Raw genomic sequence first — 22,983 nt, 5'->3', positions numbered from 1 at the left:
TTCTATTTTTAGTAGTGACGGGGTTTCACCATGTTAGCCAGGATGGTCTCAATCTCCTGTCCCCGTGATCCACCAGCTTCGGCCTCCCAAAGTGCTTGGATTACAGGCGTGAGTCACTGCGCCCGGCCGCTTGCTTCCTATTTTCTATGAACTCTTGGCACTACTGTTGGACATTTCTAGGTTCCTCTCATGCTCCTGGAACCTCCTTTCCACTGTAAATCATTCGCTCACCCTTTCTTCTGTAATTGCATCCTTATCTTAGCTAAGCAAAACTATTTTCTGAATCAACTATCTCCCTGATGGCTTTTCAAATAGAGACTGCTGTAGGAGACGAAAGGTTTCCATGTTCTCCTAGCTCTTCACATACTCAGTGACTCCTCTCCTGTTACTCCAAACCCTTCCTCCTTACAAGCCGATATTCTACATTCTATTTCTCAGTTTCTGTCATCAATAGATCTCTAGGCCCCTCTCCCACATTCAGCCAACCTATCCAATACCTGAGATCACACCAAGGTGTGGTGTGGCCACATTCCAGTCAATAGAGTTCTGTGCCTTCTACTCCAAGACTTGCACTTGTCCGTATCCCTAACTGTGCTGCTCCATCCTAGAAGTCTTACATTGTAATGCTCCACTCTTGGCCCATGGCTTCATCTTTTAGTTCCTTTTCTCTTCTTGTTTCTATGTAGGGACTCATCAAGACATCTACACTCTTTCTCTCTTTCTTTCTTTTCTTTCCTTCTTTCCTTCCTTCCTTTCTTCCTTCCTTCCTTTCCTTCCTTCCTTCTTTCTTCTTTCTGTCCTTCCTTCCTCCTTTCCTCCTTTCTTCCTTCCTTCCTCCCTTCCTTCCTTCTTTCTTTCTTTTGCATGTTTCTCATCTAAGACATCCAGACTCGAACTTTTCACATCTTCTGCCAAAGTATCAGTTGCTCTCTTTGCTTCCTGCTCCCTTTCGTAGCTAGCCCAAGTCCCACAGTGTAGCTCATGGACTTCTTTCTTCACCTCTTTCAGCTTTCTCACTTCCTCATTCCTCTGGGACACAAAACTTGTCTATTGGTCATCGAAATTCTTTGACCCAAAATATTTCATGGTAGTGGTAACATCAATCCCAGCTTACAACTTTATTTTTAGGGACAGGATCTCACTTTTTTGCCCACTACTGCAGCTTCCAGGAGAAAAAGATATTCGCCTTTGCCCTGAAATATTCTGTAGCCTAATCCACATGAGTAAAAGACAAAAATCTTCCAAGATATAAAATGTGCACTATATATGCAGTCATCTGAGCACTAGGCTGTGACCTCAAATGCCAATCCCTATGGCCAAATTACTGAGAGACATAAGCCTGAGAACTAAGCCAGACACTCGAAAGAAACAAGCCTCCCTTTTCAGAGACAATTTCTAAAACCATAAAAATAAAAGGCAAAAATTAGGACATATTCAGGTAACAGCAACTTCCTTCCCCCAGATAATTTCTGTTGTGTAAAACCCAAAGATTAAAAACTACGATATTGGATTTAAAAATAAACCTGAGTCTTTCAATAAAAAGAAGAATGGGACAAAGTTAACCCAAACCACTCATCATTTTTCTTGAAAATACAATAGTTCCCTTTTATCTGAGAGGGATCCATTCTGAGACCCCCGAGTGGATACGCTGAAACCATGGATAATACCAAGCCTGATATATACTATGTTTTGTTCTATACATACCACTTATGGTGAAGTTTAATTTATAAACGAGGCACAGTAAAAGATTAATACCAGAACAACTGTAACATGCACTAATAGAAGTTATATGAACGTAATCTCTTTTTCTCTCAAAATATCTTATTGTACTGTACCACTGGTAACGAAAACTGCGGATAAGGGGAGACTATTGTACAACAGTCACCATTTCCTGCTATTTCTGAATCATTTTCAGCTTGTCTTCTCCTCCCTTGTTTCCTTCTTTCTGTTCAAGGCTGCTGATTCTTCTCCAGGAGGATCTTCTAGCTCCAATCACATTCTTCTATGTAAAAGATAGGAGGTTTCTTTCTTCAGCTGTCAGCTCCACATCCATCCCTGCTACTTTCTTCATTGACTCCACCATTTCTATAAGAGAGAAGCAAAATCTGTACACCTGCAGAATTAGCACCACATGGAAGCTGCCGAAGGGTTTTCTGCCTGTGTCCCCTGGAGGGGTGACATCACTTCCCCCCTGGACAGGAGCCCATTAAGCAACACTTGGAGCAGTCAAGGAGTGCCACACCAGAATGTGGGGACCAGTGACTTCAGGGAGTGCTGGGAAGCAAACCCCAAGGTCCTCAGGGCGCCCCAGGGCCTTCCTTGGAAACCGTACTGCTGTCACTGCCCTGGCACCATGGGCTTGTGATGAGAGTGCAGCGTGAGCGATCTACAAACTGCCTTCAGGGTCTCTCTTCCATTGTCCTGGTGAAGAGCACAGCCCTGATCCATGCAGGCCTCCTGACCCACACCCTCGTTCTCTCCCAAACACACTTTCTTATCTGTTCAATATGGACAGGCTGAGAAGGCTAAAAATTTCCCAAATGTTTAAGTTCTGCTTCCCTTTTGATTATAAGTTCTGTCTCTAAATCATTCTTCTTTTCTTTCATTTTCCTAGAAACATTCAAGAGAATGAAGCTGCTCCTTCAATACTTTGCTTAGATATTTCTCCTGCCAAATTTCAGGTTCATCACTCACAAGCTCTGCCTTCCAGAAAACACTAGGAGCACAATGCAGCCAAGTTCTTTGTCACTTTATGGCAAGCATCACCTTTCCTCCAGTTTCCAATAACATGTTCTTCATTGCCATCTGAGACTTCATCTGGATGAATTTTCCCTTCCATATTTTTATTTTTTTAAGAGACTGAGTTTCCCTATCTTGGCCAGGTTGGTCTAGAAGTCTCATCCTCAAGCAATCCTGCCATTTCAGCCTCCCAAAGTGCTAAGATTCCAGGCATGAGACACCAGGCCTGACCCCCTCCATATGCTACAGACATTCTGTCCGGCTCTCCTCTTCTGAGCCCTCACCAGAGTCACCCTTAACCAAGAGTCGCAGGGAGAAGATGGCCACCCACACGCCAAGAGACAGGCCTGGAACAGAGCCTTCCTGCACCGCCTCAGAGGGACCCACCCTGCTGACACCTTGATGGTGGAGTCATGGCCTCCAGGACTGTGAGACAGTAACATTCTGTTGTTGAGGGTGCCCAGTCTGTGGTCCTGTAAAACAGTCCTAGGAAACTACCACAGCCTGTTAGCCCACAGATAGTGGAGAGGCGGAATGAAATAATAATAGAAATATATGTGAAATAATAATAGAAATAAAGCACACAATAAATGTAATGGGCTTGAATCATCTCCGCATCATCCCTTCCCCATCTCCCGGGCCCATGGAAGAGTTGTCTTCAAGAAACCTGGTCTCTGGTGCCAAAAAGTTTGGGGAACGCTGGTGTAAATGTGTCTAAAAATAGTTAAACAACGTAAGGTTTACCTGCTACAAATAATGCAGATTTAAATGCTAATAAAAATGGGTGCAAATGAAACACTCTTTCTGTGGTCCAGGGAATCTTAATCATTCTATCAGAAAGACTTGTAGCTTGGAACTGCAGCTGCCTTCCCACATCCTGTCCACTGTAAAGCCCTGCAACACACACACATGCACACATGCACACACATGCAGATACATAAATACATTCATATGCACAAACCTGCACACACACGTGCACATACATACATACACATGCATATACCTACACACACACACACACAGACACACACATACTTTGTGCTTCATGCCCTCACCAGGGTGTCCTGGGACAGAATGCATGTTTTTAGGAGAAATGAAGACAACTCAGGCCCCTCATTCTCCTGGTGTTTGCACAGGCGCCTTCTCTGCAGACCATGCTTCAGTGCCTTTCTTGGTTCTCCCTCTTACTGAAAGAGAGAGGCAGAGACCCCTACCCCTGTCACCCACCACCTCCACCCCTAGGCTGCCCCAGGCCCAGGTTCCAGAAATCTCCCAGGATCCGGGAACTAAGGGCAACCACTGGGTTCCACAGCCGCTAGTCCATGGGTCAGGCGCCTCTCTGTCAGCTGACAAACCTTGGCTCTCATGCCCCACACCAAGCCAGCCACACCACCATACCCCCACCAGCATTATTACTGCCTCCTGATGTTAGCCCTGACAACCGTACTTGCTAATAATCTTACCCCCTCACACGCTGATCCAGGCAAGCCCAAAGGCCAGCACCCTCCACCCACACTTCCTGGGGGCCACTCTACTTTCTGCTTGCCCAGATGTCTTCACCTGGCTTTACCAAGCTAGAACAGATAACAGGGATGAGCCCCCGGCCTCTACCAGGAAGATTTGCCAAAATGCTCTCCATTTAGAAGGAGGAACAGTGATAGGGCCTACAAATGACCCCAGGATTGTCACCCAAGCAACAAGAAGGGCAAGGAGCCCAGTTTCTTGCCCTTACCCTGGGAAGATGTGGCCAGGGCACCACAAGGCCCTGGAGAGGGGTGGGTAGGAGAGCAGATCCAACCTCTTCTTCAGGAAGCAGCCACCACCCCAGGAAGCAGCAGATGGGGGCGCACAGGCAGAGCCCCCGGTGCTGTAGAGCAGGGCCAGCAGATCTGTACTCAGCCTCAGCCCTGGAGAGCTACAAGTCAGGCTGAGACCCTCATAGGTTTGGCTCTGTGTCCCCACTCAAAACTCATCCTTCCTGTGTCAAGGGAGGAACCTGGGGGAGGGGATTAGATCTGGAGACAGTTTCCCCCGTGCTGCTCCCCTGAGAGTGAGGGAGTCCTCAGGAGAGCTGATGGTTTCAAAGTGTGGCACTTCCTTGTTCTCCACTCACTCCCTCCTGCCGCCTTGTGAAGAAGGTGCCTGCTTCCCCTTCGCCTTCTGCCATAATTGTAAGTTCCCTGAACTGTGAGTCGATTAAACCTCTTTCCTTTATAAACTACTCAGTCTCAAGTATTTATTATTATTATTTTTTTTAACAGAGTTTCAATCTTGTCACCGAGGCTAGAGTGCAATGGCACCATCTAGGCTCACTGCAACCTCTGCCACCCAGGTTCAAGGGATTCTCCTGCCTCAGCCTCCCGAAGTAGGTGGGATGACAGGCGCCCGCCACCACGCCCAGCTAACTTTTTTTGTATTTTTAGTTGAGACGGGGTTTCACCATGTTGGCCAGGCTGGTCTTGAACTCCTGACCTCAGGTGATCCACCCGCCTCGGCCTCCCAAAGTACTGAGATAACAGGTGTGAGCCACCACGCCCGGCCTCAAGCATTTCTTTACAGCAGTGTGAAAACAAACTAAAACCCCTTCCCTGAGGTGCCTTCTGCTTAGGCAACCAGCTGCCCCATGTTCCTCCTCTGCCCCCTGGTCTTTCTGTTTCCCTGATGAGGGCCAAGTGATAAACAGGGCCAGTCGCAGCCCCATCCTACTGCAGCCCGTGTGGCTGCTGGAGAGGCTGCGCTCCTTTCCTCACCCCAAGGGGCCCTGATACGCTCTTTGGATCCTGGAGGAAACTGACCCCCTATTCTCACACTGGTGCAACTTCTTCCAAGACCTCAAAGCTGGACAACGTGAACCGGTCTTTTTAAATGTCTCCACTTGCTAGGGCTGTCACTGGGACAGCACTAGAGGGTGGTGCCAATGGATGAATGGATAGATGGATGGATGGACAGTAGTCCAGGGATGATGTCCCTGTCTGAACTGAACTGGGCCCTTCCTCAAATGAGCAGACTTCCTGAGTGAGTTTATACAATTGTCCCTTGGTATCCATGGAGGATTAGTTCTAGGGTCCCGGGGATGCCAAAATCCATGGATGCTCAAGTCCCTGATATAACATGGCCTAGTATTTACATAAAAGCTATTCACATCCTCCAGTAGACATTAGACCATTACTAGATTATTTGTGATATGTAATACAATGCAGATGCTACATAAATGGTTGTGATACTGTATTCTTTAGGGAATGATGACAAGAACAAAGTCTGCACATGTTCACTAGAGACATAACCATGCAATTTATTTTCTGAATGTTTTCCATCTGCTGTTGCTGAATCCACAGATGCATAGCTCCCAGATATGAGGGCCAAGTGTGCTTTGAGAGTAGGGTGGGTGAGGTTGCTAATGAGTACAGGGGAGCAGGTGTCGATCAGAGGTCCCTGCATTGAGGCATCTGGACGCCCTATCTTGGGACTTGAGACTCCGTTTGAGTGGCACAGGCAGACTGAGTCCAGGTCAAAGTTCACCCCTTGAAGCTTCATTTTATCCCAAGCTCTTTCTGGACCCTGGAATTTGGCATCCCCTAGGCCCTGGCAGGAAGGACAGATGAACCAGATTTTAGATAACATGTCTGGAATAGAGTGAGGCCCTACTGTGTGCCTGGCACTTTCCCCACAGGATCCTCTAGCTAGAACATTCAAGGGTCATGGTGAGAAATACTCAGTTAAAATATCAGAAATTTAAAAAAAAGATACCATTAGAGACACGAAAATACCATTAAGTAATAGCAGTAGCATTTGTATTCTGAGATTCAACAGTAGTGGTCACTTCCCTCCATCCTTATGTGTATCCCACACCACCCTGGGCGAGGAGGGCTGAGGTGAGGGAACACCCGTGGATGCTCTGATACTGGTCCTGGGCCTCGGGGGTGACAGTGATGAGGAACTGGGTGCACACATGAATGGGGAAGCCAGGCCTGGCCAGAGAAGGCACACACACGTGCACAGATGCGTTTACCCATGTACAGGTGTGCACGCATGCACACAAACACATCGCAGGCAGGCATGTGGCCGCCTCAGGCAGCGGAGGACCCTGACTCTGGGCCCTGCTGACCCGGGCAAGGCACCACTGTGATGCGTGCCATGACCTCAGAATGTCACTGGTGCTTAGCACCAATCCGCTCTCCGGCCTGCCTCTGTGTTCTACGGCAGTTACCCACGCACAGTGGTATCAGCTACACACGCACGGTGGTATCTGGGACCAGTTTTGTGGACTCAAAGGTTTTCTACCTGAGAGGCATAACGCAGGCCAACTGATTCATCGGAATCAGGTGAGTGCGACCTGCTCTCTTCCCTCCAGGCTGACTTGGGGACAGTGGCTATGCTGTGGGTGGTGTTGGCCTCTGGGCAGCTACCGAGGAGGGTCATCCCTGAGCACTCACCGGTCGCCCGTTCTACACTGCCAGTGTAGACGATTGGCTCTTTCGTCCTCATGGTGGCTTCATAGAGTGAGTGCTGTTCCCTAGTGTACCCATTCGACAGGTGAGACGTCTGGGGTCAGGGAGGCGGTTACCGGCCTGGGAATCCAGACAGGACCCTGGGTTTTGCTCTCAGCCCTGCCGTACGCTGTGCTGGAATTCAGGCCTGAACCCTGTGACCTCCCTGCCCTAGATCCCAAGTCTTCCCAGGTTTCCCATCCTGATGGGGCAGAGCCTGGCCCTGGCAGAGCCACTGGGATAGATCCACTGTGGGTGGGGGAATAGGAGGGTCCTCAGAACACCTCTGTGCCCTAAGCTGGGTCCTGATGGTGGCTGTGGGCCTCACTGAACACACATGGTCCCTTGTCCTGGGGAACCTTCTGTCCTTGGGTAGCTGTGGAAAATGAAGGAGCCCTGGAGGGCTGGCTGGGGGGAGACTATCTTCTCTTCTGTTCAAAGGGGTCCGGGCACTGGGGTTCTCTCCACATATTTCTTGCTCTGTCTGGTCCTTTCGAGGCCTCGCCCTCCTTTTGCCCCAAGTGTTCCCAGGAGGGATGGTCCATCCAGGTGTTCTCTGGGGCCAAGGACCCACTGTCCTTCCTCAGCGACCTGGGAAAATGAAGCCCCCTCCTGTAGGGACAGCTCAGAATGGTGGAGTCCAGTCCCTCCCCGAGTGAGGGTTTCCACTAGCACAATAGATCATTTTCATCCCCCAAACCGAACACCCTCCTGCTCAACTGGCATTATTCCTAAAGTGGCTTCACTGTTCAGACTCAACAGCCACGGGAGCCAAAGTGATGAGTGGAGAAGAACAGAGCAGTCAGGAGAGATCTTGTTCCCTGTAGGAAACTGGACATCTCTGTGGTCCTGAGCATCCCAGGAGGCCGATTGTACAGAGACCTCTGGTCGCTGACCCCAGTCTCCCTCCATATCCCTGGAATAGCCCATCATGGGCCCTTCACCCTTGGCAGGTGGACACTATTCAACCTGCTGGGGCAGGTGTGTCCCCATTTCATGGCATTTGGGGATGATGGGACTCTCTGTCGAGGTCGCACTGTCCTCAAGTCCTTGGGACGATGCCCACCCCTGCTTGGGACTGGAGACTGCAGAGACTCATGCATGTGTGGGACACTAGGTCTGGCGCCTTTTTACCTGGGGGCGGTGGTGGAATGGGGGTTACGCAGCCAACCAGCATCTGGGAGCCTGGCGGGAACGGTTCAGGTGTTCTCCGAAGTTCTCAAGTACAATGTAACTTTTAGATGATTTTGTCTCACAGGATGGTAATCGTAGAGGATGCAGATAGTTTGTGGGCACAGGAGCGAGAGAATATCATCATGAAGTATGAGAAGGTACAGGTCGGTCTGCTCCTTGGAGGGAGGCCTCTTCCAGTGCGCCCTGGTCAAAGGGTCCTGGGCTCCCTAGGAGCACAGAGTGGGCACGGGTGGCCACTACCCCCAGGCCCTTGCACCCTTTGCCTTGGACCCCTCACCAAGCCTCCCTCTGGGTTACAGGGACACCGAGCCGGGCTGCCAGAGGACATGGGGCCTGAGCCTGTTGGAATCTACAACAACATTGATCGCTTTGGGATTGTGCAGTGAGTCCTCTGTGCTCCCCTCACCCCTGAAGCACCTTTCTCAGCTCAGGGATGGGTTTGCTTTCAGAAAGGCCTTTCTGAGGCAGGACTGCCTCGCCGGGTCAGGCCAACCTCCTTTCCAGGGTCAGAACTCCTCCCTGACTCCCCTGCAGGTCCAGCCCGAGGTTGCTGTTAGGCCAGAGGGGCGGGGCCCATCTAGGGAGCGAGTGGGAATGGAGACTGGCCTAGGTCAGGCCCCTGGACTCTCAGCAGTTCTGTCCCCAAGTTAGCACAAGAGAAGCGGGGTAGCCTGAGGGTCTGGCCATGTCTACTTGGAAACAACGCCAGTGAAATCCAAGGGTTGTGGCTACAGGGTGAGGGGACGCCTGGCCCAGCCTCAGGGCTGTTGTCCAGCGGGTCTCTGAGGGCCCACCTGCCCCTGTCCTCCCTCATTTCCCTAGAGCTACAGCCCTCACTGTCCCCATGGGGAAGGGGGAAAGGTATGGGAACGATGGGAGCGGTGGCCCTAGGAGAATGGGGGAGAAGATGGGCAGGGCCCCGTTCTGGGTATTTCATGGTGAGGCCAGGGAGGCAGCAGGGCTTGTGGCTAGAGACCCTAGGTCTGGTGCTGGGAAAGGACCTGGGGCCATGTAAGAGGAGCCCAGCCAGGAGTCCATCCCTTAGGGTTCATAGGATGGAGGGACAGAGGATCCCGGGGGAGGTAGGGTGGCAGGGAGCTGATGAGCCGTGCCACTTCTGAAAGGCAGGGTGTGTGGGTCAGGTGCAGGGAGAGGCAGGTGGAAACTGGGAGTCAGAACCTGCAAGGGCCTTGGGGCTGTTAAGTGGGATGGGGCCCTGGTACACCAGGAGTACACCGGGAAGGTCTCAGGGCAGGCTCCCTTGACCCTGGTGGTGTGATGTGGTCACTCCCTGAGGGACTCCTGTCAGGGCCCAGTCGCCCACCCTGGGCAGCCCCCATCCCACCTCAGGCCTGACCTTTCTCAGCTCCAGCAGAAAGCACCCCCTCCAGTCCAGGACGGGCAGCCCCATTGTGCAGCCTGACCACCCCCCACACCAGGGGCCCCAGTAACCCCGGCCAGGCTGGCCCCGCACTCCCTCTTCTCCCAGGTCCTGCCCCTCCTGGGAGTCAGCCCCACAGGAAGGCCCTTGTCCTCCCTTCCCTGTGTCTTTTCCTGGACTGAGCGCTGAGCTGGATAGGGACAGAGCCTGTCCTTTCTGGGGGTTGGGTCCCAGTCTCGGGGAGCTCCAGGCCCTGTGCAGGTCCTCAGTTCTGCCTGGGTTGTCTTACAGTGAGACAGAGCTGCCTCCTGCCACTGCTCAGGAGGCGAAGGTAAGAGCCTGATGCATGGGGAGGGGGCTGGTCCAGGGATGTGGGGACTGGGCGGGTGGTCGGTGAGGCAGAGGAGGCAGCTGGCCGGGGCAGTGGCGGGTGAGGGCAACACGATGTCCCTGGGAGGGGCAGCACTCCCTGCTGGAACTGACCCCAGGTTGCTGTAACTTTGGCAGCTTGATAAGATTCCAAAGTGAGAACCACAGTTGTGGCTTGGGGGTGGCTGCCCGCCTGTGTCAGGACCCCACGTAGAGGCTGGGACCTGACCTAAGACTGGTGTGTCTGTGGCCTGAGGATGGCACGTCCCGGGGTCCCAAAGCCAGCCCACTGGCGCTCATTTGCTCAAAGGCTCTCAACCCTTAGGGTCTGCCCTTCCCTGGCTCTCTCCAGCTGGGTCCACCAGGGATCCAGAGCCCAAGATCCAGCATCCACGGGCGGCTCTGGGAAGCCTGGCAGCTCCGCTAACTCCAACATTCCCCATTTGACAGCAAATGCGGCGGGAGATAACACGAAAGAGCAAGTGGATGGAAATGCTGGGACAATGGGAGACATATAAGAACAGTGAAAAGGTAATGTGTGGAGGGAGAGGCCCCGGGAACCACTCTGCAGAGACAGGGGACGGGCACCCATGGCTGTGGCCTGGCACCGTCAGCCTCTCAGAGGGCGGGTGGCACACTGTCCTCACCCAGAGGACTGCAGGCCTGGTCGGTGATTTGCCTGCCTATTCGTGCAAGCGTCACCTTGCCGGGAGGGAATCTGAATCTAGGGCTGGGACCACCCGGAGCTCAAGGCTAGGGATGCCCTGGTGACCCAAAGGAAGGAGAATGTTCAGATCAGAGTCCCGACTCTGAGTGTCTATCCACTCTTTCAGTCCTGGGAAGGGAGACTGTCTCCCAGCTTAATGTCACCTCTAACGAGGAATCATGGGGCCAAAACCAACCATTTCCAGAATCCTCGGGCTCTGGTCCTCACTGGGGTCGCCCCGTGGCCTGTGACACCAGGTTGTTTTCTGCCCACAGCTGAGAGATCGAGTATATAAGGGCATTCCCATGAACATCCGGGGCCAAGTGTGGTCAGTCCTGCTGAACATACAGGAAGTCAAGTCGAAAAACCCCAGAACATACAAGGTACGCTCAGCCGGAGCACGACAAACAGGACAGGCCGTGTCAGGGGCTCAGGTCTCCAGCTGGAGGGAGCATCAAGCCCAGGCTGGGGGGTGGGTAGGATGGTCAGATGCACATCCTGGGCACGGACGGTGACATAGTCGCCACAGACAAACTTGGCTCTGGTGACCCTCCCCGGCTTCAGTAACAAGCCAAAAAGCAGCTTTGTGCAGAAGGAAACCTTCCTGCTTTCCTTCCTTCCCGGAGTGCTGACTGTGGGCTGACTGCCATTTGGGGTTGGGAGTCTTCCATCCGTTCTGAGGCTGCTTCCTCCTCTTGGCCCTGCCCTACAGGTCATGAAGGAGAAGGGCAAGAGGTCATCTGAACACATCCACCAGATCGATGTGGACATGAGCAGGACATTAAGGACTCACATCTTCTTCAGGGATCGATACGGAACCAAGTAAGCCTATGGGAGCCACAGGGTCTCAACAGAGATGGAGTGAACGAAAGGGATGGGGGCTTCCCCGGAGAAGAGGCCAGGGTCACCCAGGAGGGATGACAGAGCTGCCAAGACCTCCCCTGACCCAGGGAGCAGCCGGCACCATGAACTGAGCACCTGGTTCCAAGCCCTGGGCCAGACTGGAACATGTGGGGCCAGAACCCAGGAGGATCCTGAGGAGACAAAAGGCAGCAAACAAAATCATGCACAATGGTGAAAGGTGCTCTCCCGGACCCACGGGGACCCATGGTAGGACTCACGGGAGGGTGGCAGGATGGAGGGCCCATGAGCCTCTCCAGGCAACACTGACAGCACCAAATGCTGGGGCAATTAGGGGTCCTGGAAACTGTCATCCTGGTCTGCTGGGAACAGGACATGGCACAGCCACTTTGGCAGCCAGTTTGGCAGTGACTCACAAAGCTCAATGGACTTGAACCACGTGTCCCCAAAGTATCACAAATATTGAACCCACTGATTTGAAAACTGATGTCCACATGAAACCTGCATGCCACGTCCGCTGCTTGATTCATCGTCACTCACACAAGGAGCCTTCGGGGACAGTCTTCAACATGGGAAGGGGGAGAGCAAGGCTGGTCCTCCCTTCAAACGGAAGACCCAGTGAGAAAAGGGAATGAGCCAGTGATGCCCGCACGAACGCGGGTGGATCCTAGATGCATTTTGCTGAGGGAAAGAAGCCAGACCCAATAAGCTACCACGTAGGATTCCCATTCCTGGGCCATTCTGGAAAAGGCCAAACCATAGGGATTGAGAAGCAGTCTGGGTGGCCGGGGGCTGAGGGATCAGGGAGAGGCCGGGTGCATAGGGGCCACCCTGGAGACTTGGAAGATGAAGGAGTCACTTCAGGAGGGGCTGGAGCGGTCGCCAGGAGACTCTGCCCATTGGTTTACAACCGTGGAGGAACTGTACACCCAAAGGCTGAACTGGCGTGTATGCAAACTGAAAATAAATAAAGAAAATCATTCAGAGTGAAAAGGATCAGGCAAGTCACTGTACAACTGGGCTATCTGCATGTCACAGATGTGGATTTTACTGAAACATTTCCTCAAAGTCAAAGGCCCTGAAGAGCTCACTGCTTATCTGGTGAATCATCTGAACCTAAAGTGGGATTTGTTGTTAGGCTTTGTAGACAAAGTGAAACTTACGGCATCTGCACAAAACAAACAAAAGCCTCATTTCTCTGTTTCCTAGGCAGCGGGAACTATTCTACATCCTCCTGGCATATTCGGAGTATAACCCGGTGAGTATTCCCGGCAGTGACGTTCCCGGGCAGTATTTCCCTGTTCACAGGAGTGGGTGTCTGGTGGGGGTGTCGCTGCTTCTTTTAAAATTAGTATTTGTGAGCCACCAGGATATAGGAGGTAGGACTCCGGCTCACTGCTGGCATAAACCTCCAAGCAAGGGGGTGGTCTCAAGGGGTCAAGCTGAGACACAAAGGAGTCGGGGCCTGGACTCCTGGTGTCACCTGGGTCTGACCACCACTTCTCAGAACAAGAAATGATGCCCTCCTCTTGGGGCTGCCCCAAAGCCCAGGAGCTTGGCAGGGTCGCATGCGGGATGGTGCCATCAGGAGACAGTTTGGACAAGGTGCTGAAGTGCCTGATGGACTTGGCTCTTGTCATGAAATGAATTTGCATCCTGAGGAAGCCTCTTCTTCAGAGGAAGCCTCCCCAGTCACCTCTGCCCTCTCCAATGACATGAGTCCTCCCAGGTGACCTTAGTCCTCCCAGGTGATATCCTTTCACGGTGACTCTGGCTCTTGCAGGAGGTGGGCTACTGCAGGGACCTGAGCCACATCGCGGCCTTGTTCCTCCTTTATCTGCCTGAGGAGGATGCATTCTGGGCACTGGTGCAGCTGCTGGCCAGGGAGAGGCACTCCCTGCAGGGTAGGTGAACAGGTGCCCAAGGGACCTCATGCAGTCAGACCCAGGGATGGCCACCCTGGCCAGATGATCTCAGCTTTCAGCCAAGGCACCTTCCTTGGCCAGCTCCTTGGGAGTCTTTAGGATGTCTCTGCTGAGGGTCCCACAGGGGTCCGCGGCTGACCCCAAAGCCCAAGTCAGACGCCTTTCATCCCCATCAGCGGAGGGCATCTCATCCTCCCCGTGGCCACCCTCTGTGTCCTGCTGCCACGCCCTCTGGATCTGATTGTGTAGCTGACTCTCCAATCCCTGAGAATCCTGCTGCCCTTGGTGCCCATGAATGGGCCGACCAATCCCAGGTGGCAGCATCTCCCCAACCTGTGTCCCCTGGCCTGAACTCACTTCCAGGAGACGACCAAGAGCCCAGCACCCACCCTGCTCTGGCTGCCGTGTGGTGGCCTCAAGTCATGTTTGCCCTTTTTGCACCCTGGTCCAGGAGGCGTCCAGGGGAACCTCCAGCCAGGCTCCAGGGGATGTTCCTGCCCCACGTCCCCAGAGCAAAGGCTGCATGGTGGGTCACCAGATGGGAGGGTGAAAGGCCTTGAGGTTTGGGGGCCTCTCCAGCTGCCCAGCTCTTCCTGCTGATGGCTCCACATCTTGGGGGAAGGCTCTGATTTCTTGATGGGCTGGGGGCTTCTCAGGATTCCACAGCCCAAATGGCAGGACAGTCCAGGGCCTCCAAGACCATCAGGAGCATGTGGTCCCCACGTCACAACACAAGACCAGGTGGCATCTGGTGAGTTTATGGCGTCTGGGGAGCAAGCTTGGGCTCTTCCCCAGAGACTCTGCCTCCCGTGGCGCTGGAGGAACGGGGACTGGAGCCCCTGGTGGGGCTGGTGACTGGATGAGTCCAGCCAGGGCCTGACCTGGGACGTCGGGTTCTCCATGGGCTGGGAGTTGGATTCCTTTCCTGCCCTGGAGGAGACAGAGGCACAGGGATGGGGGCCCAGCTCCCGCAGAGCAGGGCAAAGGGCAGTGTGTCCACCGGGAGTGTGGGAAGGGGCCGGTGTTGTGGGGAGCCCTGGACACCGCCCAGTGTTCTGCACTAGGGGAAGGGTCTTCAGAGGCCCTGGAAGAGGGAGGTTTTTAGGGCAGCCCAGGGGGCCCTGAGCACCTCTGTTCCTCCCATCAGGACAAGGAAGGTCTTTGCGTGCAGGATTCCTCCTTAGGCTGGCTTCTCCAGACGTTGAATGACGGGGTAAGAAGGCACAGGGAGACCCTGGCTCAGGGACCCTCCTTGCCCTGCAGTGCCCTGCTTCCCCAGCCTGGGGGTCTGGCTCAGCCACAGCCCACAGGAGGCTCCGCCCACAGGGGGGGCCTCACAGGACACCCAAACCAAACCCTCTGCCCAAGAGGGGTCATCCCAGGGCAATGACTGGAGCTCAGGACCAGCCTTATAGGCAGACTGGGCCAAGACCTGACTTGGGAGGGATCAGGGAAGCCTCAAGCCCTGGGCAAGCCCCTCTCTCCAGGAGCCACACCCCCACTCCAATGAGTGCCCCCCATGAGGAGCTGCAAGACCTTGTCTGACCCAGCGCCCTGGAGGGCTCAGGAAACCCTCATGGGGAAGGTCACTGACTCTGGGGACTGAAGCCCCAGTGGGCTCAGTTCGAGCCACCAGCCCCAGCCTGGAAGGGCTACAGTCTCCCACACCTGCTATCCCCACAGATCTCTCTTGGGCTCACCCTGCGCCTGTGGGACGTGTATTTGCTGGAAGGAGAACAGGTGTTGATGCCGATGACAAGCATTGCCTTTAAAGTTCAGAGGAGTAAGTCTACATGTGCCCAGTTGGGCCTGGGGAGCCCTGGGGTCAGACGCTGACTTACCCGAGGGCAGCTTCCTCACACTGTCCTCATGATCCTCTGTTCTGGCCCAGAGGGAGGTCTGGCCAGGTGGGCTGGGCAAGGCACAGTGACACCGAGCCCGTCCCCCACATGACCCAGATGAATGTCGTGAGCACTTCCCTACCCAATTCCCCCAGCCACGGTCTCCTGTGCACATCCAAACCCCTGGGGTGGCCACAAAAGATTCCCGCATCGCCTAGTGGGAGACTGAAGTGGCCACGGGGTATCAGCTGTGCCCCCTCCCAGGGAACTCTCCTGACCTGATGTCCACCCTGTCCCTAGAGCGCCTCATGAAGACATCCAGGTCTGGCCTGTGGGCACGGTTTCAGAACCTGTTCTTCCATACCTGGGAGTTGGATGATGACTCTCTGCTCAAGCATCTTAGGGCCTCTACGAAGAAACTAACGAGGAAGCAAGGGGACCTGCCACCCCCAGGTGAGCTCCAGTGCCATGTCCCCCCCCATGTCACCCTCTGGGGCAGTCAATAATAGGGGAGTGCCCGAGACCCGCAACCCTACTACCTGGGCCTTCCTCTTCACCTTTTCTTCCTCCTCTTCCTCCTGGACTCTAAGAAAGTACAGGAGGCCCACCGGTCCTCACGGCAGGCGCTCAGTGCGTGTGTACTGGATGTGTTGTGCCCGCAGGAGGGCGATGTGAGCAAGACCTTCCAACAAGCCGCCTCCCACATTCCACAGTGTCTCTGTCTCCCCATCACAAGGCCATCAAGGGCACTAAAGAAGCCAGACCCATTTGTGGGAAACCCTGCCCCTCCCTGCAAGCACCCACCACCTCAGAGAGCAGCAGAGGCCCCTCACTCCTGCACGCTCCTCCAAGGTTTCCAGGACAACAAGCCTTGAGCCAGGGAGACAAGGGAATCGGGTGTCCCTGACCCCAGAGCATTCAGGGAGAGGGCACAGGCTGCACCCCAGGCGAGAGCCAGAGCCAAGAATTCAGCCAGATGTGGGAACGGTCAGTCCTGGCATGGACTGGGCAGCCCAGGAAGGCAGAGGGTGACCCACATCCAGGTCCAATCACCCACTGTGGAGATGGGTCCCCATGTGAGGTGACAAGGGGCTGGGTGACATCCAAGTCCCCTCCCACCTGAGTTCTCACTGGGGGCTGTATCCCTGGCCCAACAGCCCTGGGACGAGGGTGTGTGGTAGGAATCCCCCAGCCAGTCCGAACCCTGGGGGCAGTCCTAGGAGCTACCTGTCATGCCCTGATAGCTTCCCCATGCCAGGCAGCACACACCCCTCCCTCTGGGATCAGCAGACTACAGGCATGTCCTGAGTGTCAGACCCCGGGGCCACACAGAGATCCTGAGGACTCCAGAGACCCAGGCAGGTGGGGCCTGGCCGGGAAAGGCCTACATGGGCTCAGTGGAGACGCTGACCACGTCTGTTTTTCTTTCAGCCAAACCCGAGCAAGGGTCCTCGGCACCGAGGCCTGTGCTGACTTCAAGTGGCAGAACGACCCTCTGCAAGGGGGACAGGCAGACCCCTCCAGGCCCACCAGCCCGGTTCCAGCGGCCCATTTGGTTAGTTTCCCCACCATGGGCACCTCGTTCTTCCACATCTTGTCCTGGTGTGGCTGTCCGGGAAGACACCTACCCTGTGGACACTCAGGATGTGCCCAGCCCGGTCCCGGCTCAGGGAAGACCTCAGGGTTCCTGGAGATTCCTGGAGTGGAACTCGATGCCCCGGCTCCCGACGGACCTGGATGTAGGGGGCCCTTGGTTCCCCCATTATGATTTCGAACAGAGCTGCTGGGTCCGTGTCCCTTCTGAATGTGTCCTGGACAGCCCCGGGACTGTGGGACAGGGCCAGCTGGAGAAGCCCGCGGGGACCCTGACACCAGGCCCTGCCCAGGCCCATCAGGACTGAGGGAGGCCAGGAGATATCCCACTACAACAGGGCACCCCGTCTACGGACAAGAGACTTGCACCCAATTTCTACAATGGCACCGTATCCCAGGAAGACCAGCTGGCCACCTGCTGGCAGGCGGAACACCCTGCGGAGGGGGTGAGATTGGCTTTCACCGCACTGAGCCACAATGTGGACATGGACTTCCAGCCAGCCCTGCACTGCACCCAGCACTGATTCCAACCAGGACGGCTCCTTTACAGCTAGGGACGAGCAGCAGCGCGCTCCCACCTCAGGGCCTTGCCTCTGTCACCTCTACTTGGAAAATTCTCATTTCCCTCCAGGGTTCTAGAAGCATCTGGGGCAGGGCTCATGGCTGGATAACTTCCCAAGACTTAACAACCCAAGCAAACTTCACGTCCTCGTTTTATTTTTTGTTAAACTTATGAAAATTGATTAAGAAAGTGTGCAGCTCGAAAGACCTTCACAGATGGAACACACCAGCCCCCAGATCACAAAGCCAACCATGCCCAGCCCCTCCCAGCACCCCCAGCCGTGTGACCAGCTTTCTGAATTCCCACAACACCGTGTGCCTGCCTTTGTGTTTTCAACTCATAGATGATTAACCCCCTTCATGTTTTAAAATAAATGTTTTCTGTTGAAATTAGTTTAGATATAAAAGATTGAAAAGGCACTACAGTGGCCTCCTACACCTTCCATCCAACTGCCCCTAATAATGACGTTTTGCAGTTCCATGGCACATAACAAATTTAGACTGGGTGTGGTGGCTCACACCTGTAATCCCAGCAATTTGAGAGGTCGAGGCAGGACGTTCAGGTTCACTTGAGTCTAGAAGTCTGGGACCAGCCTGGGAAACACAGGTGGACCCTGTCTCTAGAGAAAAGACAAAGAAATTAGCCTGGCATGGTGGCGGGTGCCTATGGTCCCACTTAGGAGGCTGAGGCAGGATTGCTGGAGCCCATGAGTTCCAGAAAGCAGTGAGCCATGACTGCAGCACTGCACTCCAGCCTGGGTGACCGAGTCAGACTTCCCCTCTTAAAAAAATTAGCAATTTAACGTGGGTACAATCCTATTAACTAAATAATAATGTGAACTATTATCTAAGGTTATTAAGGCTGGAATTATCCTATTTTTGCCTAACTTCTCATACCTGTCCCTAGATCCCACTTCGGACTCGCCCTCTGCCTTCAGCTCATGTCACCTCAGCTTCCTCCAGATGGTTCAGCAAACACACACCTGGGCTGAATGGTAGAGCTGATTGCTCGTACACAAGGGGAGACCTGTGGGCAGGGGTTTTCAAACTTATACAGCAAATGAGTTTTCCATGGTGTTCTGGAGAGCACCCTTTGAGAAACACTTTGACAGTGAATCCAGGCCCCAGTATCCATCAGCTGATGTAGTGAATTTTGTGGAAGCTCAGTGAACACCTGCTCTGCAGGGTGCATGTGAAAGGGGAGAGGATGAGTAAGCTGCAGATAAAGAAGACAGGACACAGGGGGTCTGTCGAAGCTCTATCCCCTGCCTTCAGCACTCACGGATCAAATCCAACTCTTAGGGAATGGTGGCCACATGCTGGGCCAGCTCCAGGCTCTGAGGATCTGAGAGTGAGTGATGCAGAGCCAGGCCTTGCCCTCGGGGAACTCTCCAGCGTACACCTCCCTCTACCCTCCCAGCGCCCTGCAAAGCAGGCGTCAATGTCATTGTTAATGCACAGAGGAGGAACCTGACTGTTAGACAGGTTCCTGGGTTTTCCAGGGTTGCACGGCTTCTGGGAGACAGGTGTGACCCTGAGGACAGGGCACAGGCCAGTGTAATGCCAGGTTGGAATGAGCTGTGATCTGTACCATGTAGAGGCCTAGGCCAAGGTGGGAGTGACTGATGACCAGGTCAGCCAGGTGGCTGAAAACACTCTTGGGTCCTCACCTGCTGGCTCCCAGGAGTCTGGAACTGCCAGGAGGGTGGTGGCAGGTCCCCCATCCTCAGCTGGGTGGGCCCGGATAGAATAACAAGGCGAGGGCACATTTCCCCAGCCATTCCCTCCAGGCGCCGCTGTGACCTGCTCATTCCAATTTTGTGGAAATGTTTCCACACTCACAGAATTGCAAGTAGCAGTGGATGTGGTGAGAGGCATTTGGACATGGGATAGGCAGTATTTTGGAGGCAGAGCCTCCAGGACTCGCCGATGGGTTAGCTGCAGGGCTTGAGCGGGGAAGGAGAATCGAGGATGATGTGTTCAAATCAGTCCATTCACTTCCTCTGTGCCACGCCTGTGCTGGGCACTGGGAGAGACAGATGAGCACAGGAGTCCCGGCCGGGGGGAGGTGTGGGAGGAAGCCCAGGGTGTCTACTGGGAGCTGAGGGCTTGTGTCCACCTCAGCGCCATCCAGGTTCTCTGCATGGACGAGTATAAGCTGAGCTGCCTGGAGGAGGAGGAGCTGCTCTTGATGGTGACCAGCATGTTCAGGAACGGAGACTCCTCTGGCACCGGAGAGGTTGGTGGCCTGAGGTCGGATGGTCTAGGGAGTGTTGGGGCACAGGAGGACCCAGGAAAGGGTCTGGGGGATGCAGGACGTCCTACGGACGGCGTTTGAAACTCAGTGCTCAGGTCACTCCGAGTCACTCAGGTCATTTGCCAGCGTCTGTCGTAATTATTGCCATATGAGAGTGCCACCTCTCCTATGACATGTTTTATATATTTCTGTGAATGGCCTACTTGTTTATATTTACAACTTCATGTTTAAAGGAAACTTCTATCACTCTCACAAATGGAAAGCCAGTAAAACATAAATTCTATGAAAACAAAACGAAGTCAATGAATTTTAGCTGGATACTATTCCCTGACCAAGGCCTGCTGGAGGTGGTACAACCAGGGTTTGAATTGAGATGTGCCAAGCTTCTGAGTTTCTTCTCTTTCCCCCACACCAGGGCTCCTGAGTACTGCATTACTGACATCAGGGGCCAGACAGTTCTTTGTGACGGGGCTGTCCTGCGCCTGGCAGGATGTTTAGCAGCTTCTCTGGCCTCCACCCACTGGAAGCCAAGGGAATTCAGAAGAAGCTCCTCATTCTCCCATTTCATCCTCAGGACAATATATGACATAAATGTTATATCTTTTATTTTATACATGAACAAAATGAGACTCAGAAAGGTTTAAGTGAGTTACCTAAGAACACACGGACAGCAAGAGGTAGAACTAGAAAGTGAACACAGGAGTCCACATGGGACAACAACAAAGTTCAGGTTCCAGCTTCCTTTGAGTCTCTCATTCCAACAATTACCATCGTCTGGATATGAGCTGAAGTACAGGAAACCTGGGGCTGAACTCTCCTCCCATCAGGCCTAGGAGCCCAGACCAGAGCCCCAGCCCATGGTCTCCCAGTCATCAGGCCACTGGAGTGAGCTGGCATCCACACTAGCCTGGTTTCCCAAAGCTGCAGGGATGCCAGTCTCACTGCGGAAGAACAAAATGAAGGGCATTTGCTTCTCCTGCAGGCTGCCAGGATTTCACACAGATTCCTTTTCTTGCTTTCCTCTCCTACAGCAGAAAACACAGTGGTGCACCCCCTCCCAGTGTCCCGAGGCTTTGTTTTGAGTTCTCTAATTTCTCCCAGTCTCGCAGTGCACCCTACTCGCGTCTCCCTGGCAACCTTTCTGCTCTATCCCCTCGACACCTGGATCAGAACACCTGTGAGGCCGCTTATCAAGCTACATCCCAAATGATCATTCCTGTGTCCTCAGCCAGTGCCCAGGCCCAACTTGCTCTCCGGGGGTGACTTTCTTTCCTGCCCAATATGGTTCCATCATCTGTAAATTGGGGGTAATTAAAGTCTTGATCCTGATATTTGACTCTCAAAGCAGAAGTAGCAAGCTCAGCCAAGTCACGTAAACAAGAGGAGACGTTCCTTGTGAACCGAGAGGGCACTGGTCACAAGGGCCGCTCCTTCTTCTCCCAGGGCTCTCCACCCGCCCTCCGCTCAGCGGAAGAAGAGACTCAGGCTGTGCTTCTGCACAGCTGGGATAACATAGGTACCTAGTCCTCGACCCTGCGACTTTAACAGTTTCCTACCGTGGCTCAGTTCTACAGCTTCAGTGACACAAGGTGACTTTTGCTCAAAATAGCCTTTGACAAGTTAAGTTAGTCCTCTGCCACTCTAAGTCTGCATAGAACAGTTCTAAGTAAGAGATGTTTATTCCTCTGATCCCGAGGAAGGGAGGAAAAGGCAATGACATTAACCCTGTGTTGGACTTCAGCCTCTGGAAAACCCTGGTATTGGCTGCTGCCAGTACAACCTGGGATAGCGTCACAAATATCAAGCGATGCCAGGAGGCCCTGCTTCATTCAGGGAGCAGGGAGTCGGGATAGGCTTGCACACCTGTTCTTATTCAGCTGAGACACTTCCTCTTTATCTATTTCTGGGTGAGAACCAGCACCATTTCCCTGGTGACAGGGGCCCCAGCTAGGAACCATACAGGGTAGGGGGCTACCCTACCCTAGACACCCAGCAGGGAAAATGCCATTTTGCAGATGCAGGAGTGGTTAGAGTTTGAAATGGTCATGCTGGACTGCAACACCACGTGGGTCCTCAAATGATTATGAGTTTCTGCCCTCAGGCACATAAGGCCCCAGCAGAAGCAACCTGAGAGTGGACCTGAAACGGCATGGCTATGTGTGTCTGCTGGGGAATCATAGAGAAGGTTTCTGTTCAACATGGACCTCAGGGCCAAGTGAGCCTGGCTCCAATCCCAGCACCGCCACTCACAAACCTTGACTGTCAGCAAATCACTTATGTTCTCTGAGTTCCAGCTCCCTTGTTTCTCTAATGGGAATTGGATATCTCACTATAACCTCTCTTTTGTGCAACTGGCACACATGAGTTGCTTGCTAAGTGTGAAAATCCCTCTTCTCCTTCTGTTTCCCTGCTGATCAACAGATGTGGCCGAAAGCTGACTTTAGCCAAAAGCTAAATGTTTGCAAAAATTTAATATACATTTATATTAAATATAGAAATAGAAACAAAAGGGCTAAATCTGCCTATGTTACAGGATCTCAGTTAATGCTAAGAGCTCAAAAGACTTGGGTCAATTACATAGTCTCTTTCTCTGCCAAGCCCATTAAACAGTCCCTAAAATAAAGGCTATGGGTCTTGGGTTCTCCCAAAATTTTGAGAAATAAAGAGGGGGCCTCTGTGCTGGGTTGTGTGAAAAGTACCTCTCACCTGACAGTGGCTTGTGGTGTCCCTAGAGCCTAAAAGCTACATGATGCTCCCTGGGAAGTGGCTGCTTTCTGACTGGTATGCTTGGATCTGTGCCATGGACAGTCATTGGTGGCCCAGAAATCCGTACTTATTTCAGGCTGGTCCAACTCCAAAAAAAAAAAAAAAAAAGTGTGTTCACTCTACCATTGTTCTCCTCTTCACTGAGCTTCCCTTTCTCAGTTTCATGCTGAAACGCCAAGACTCACAAATATCACCTTCTCCTACGCCAACAAAATGCACAATGATGTAACCCCAAAGTCTTCCGGCCTCACCAGCCTGTAGGGAGGAATGAAATTACATCTGAAACACAGCATGGGCTGCCAC

The 22,983-nt window shown here is 53.4% G+C and overlaps 1 protein-coding gene and 1 long non-coding RNA gene across 3 annotated transcripts in view; both read left to right on the top strand.

Moving 5' to 3' along the window:
• Positions 1–3,535, top strand: part of LOC139359537 (uncharacterized) — an 86,595-nt gene extending 83,060 nt beyond the window's left edge. Inside the window, exon 8 of one of the 2 annotated variants that reach the window (XR_011615580.1) lies at positions 2,682–3,535. This is a non-coding gene — a long non-coding RNA (uncharacterized lncRNA). Of the gene's footprint in view, positions 1–2,614 lie in introns of both variants that reach the window. The other variant, XR_011615581.1, reaches the window with a different exon arrangement.
• A 5,188-nt stretch (positions 3,536–8,723) lies between these two features.
• On the top strand, positions 8,724–17,404 carry LOC139359292 (TBC1 domain family member 3B-like). Its single transcript, XM_071081916.1, has 12 exons — positions 8,724–8,802; positions 10,093–10,132; positions 10,621–10,701; positions 11,152–11,259; positions 11,589–11,698; positions 12,947–12,995; positions 13,521–13,641; positions 14,319–14,413; positions 14,810–14,875; positions 15,346–15,445; positions 15,804–15,956; positions 16,935–17,404. The coding sequence occupies exons 1-12, from the start codon at positions 8,747–8,749 to the stop codon at positions 17,402–17,404; spliced, it is 1,449 nt and encodes a 482-aa protein (XP_070938017.1). The 5' UTR covers positions 8,724–8,746.
• The last annotated feature ends 5,579 nt before the right edge of the window (positions 17,405–22,983 follow it).

This window comes from Macaca nemestrina, chromosome 17 (assembly GCF_043159975.1).
Source record: "Macaca nemestrina isolate mMacNem1 chromosome 17, mMacNem.hap1, whole genome shotgun sequence".
Lineage (NCBI taxonomy): Eukaryota > Metazoa > Chordata > Mammalia > Primates > Cercopithecidae > Macaca > Macaca nemestrina.
This window is presented reverse-complemented; position numbering and strand designations above follow the sequence as displayed.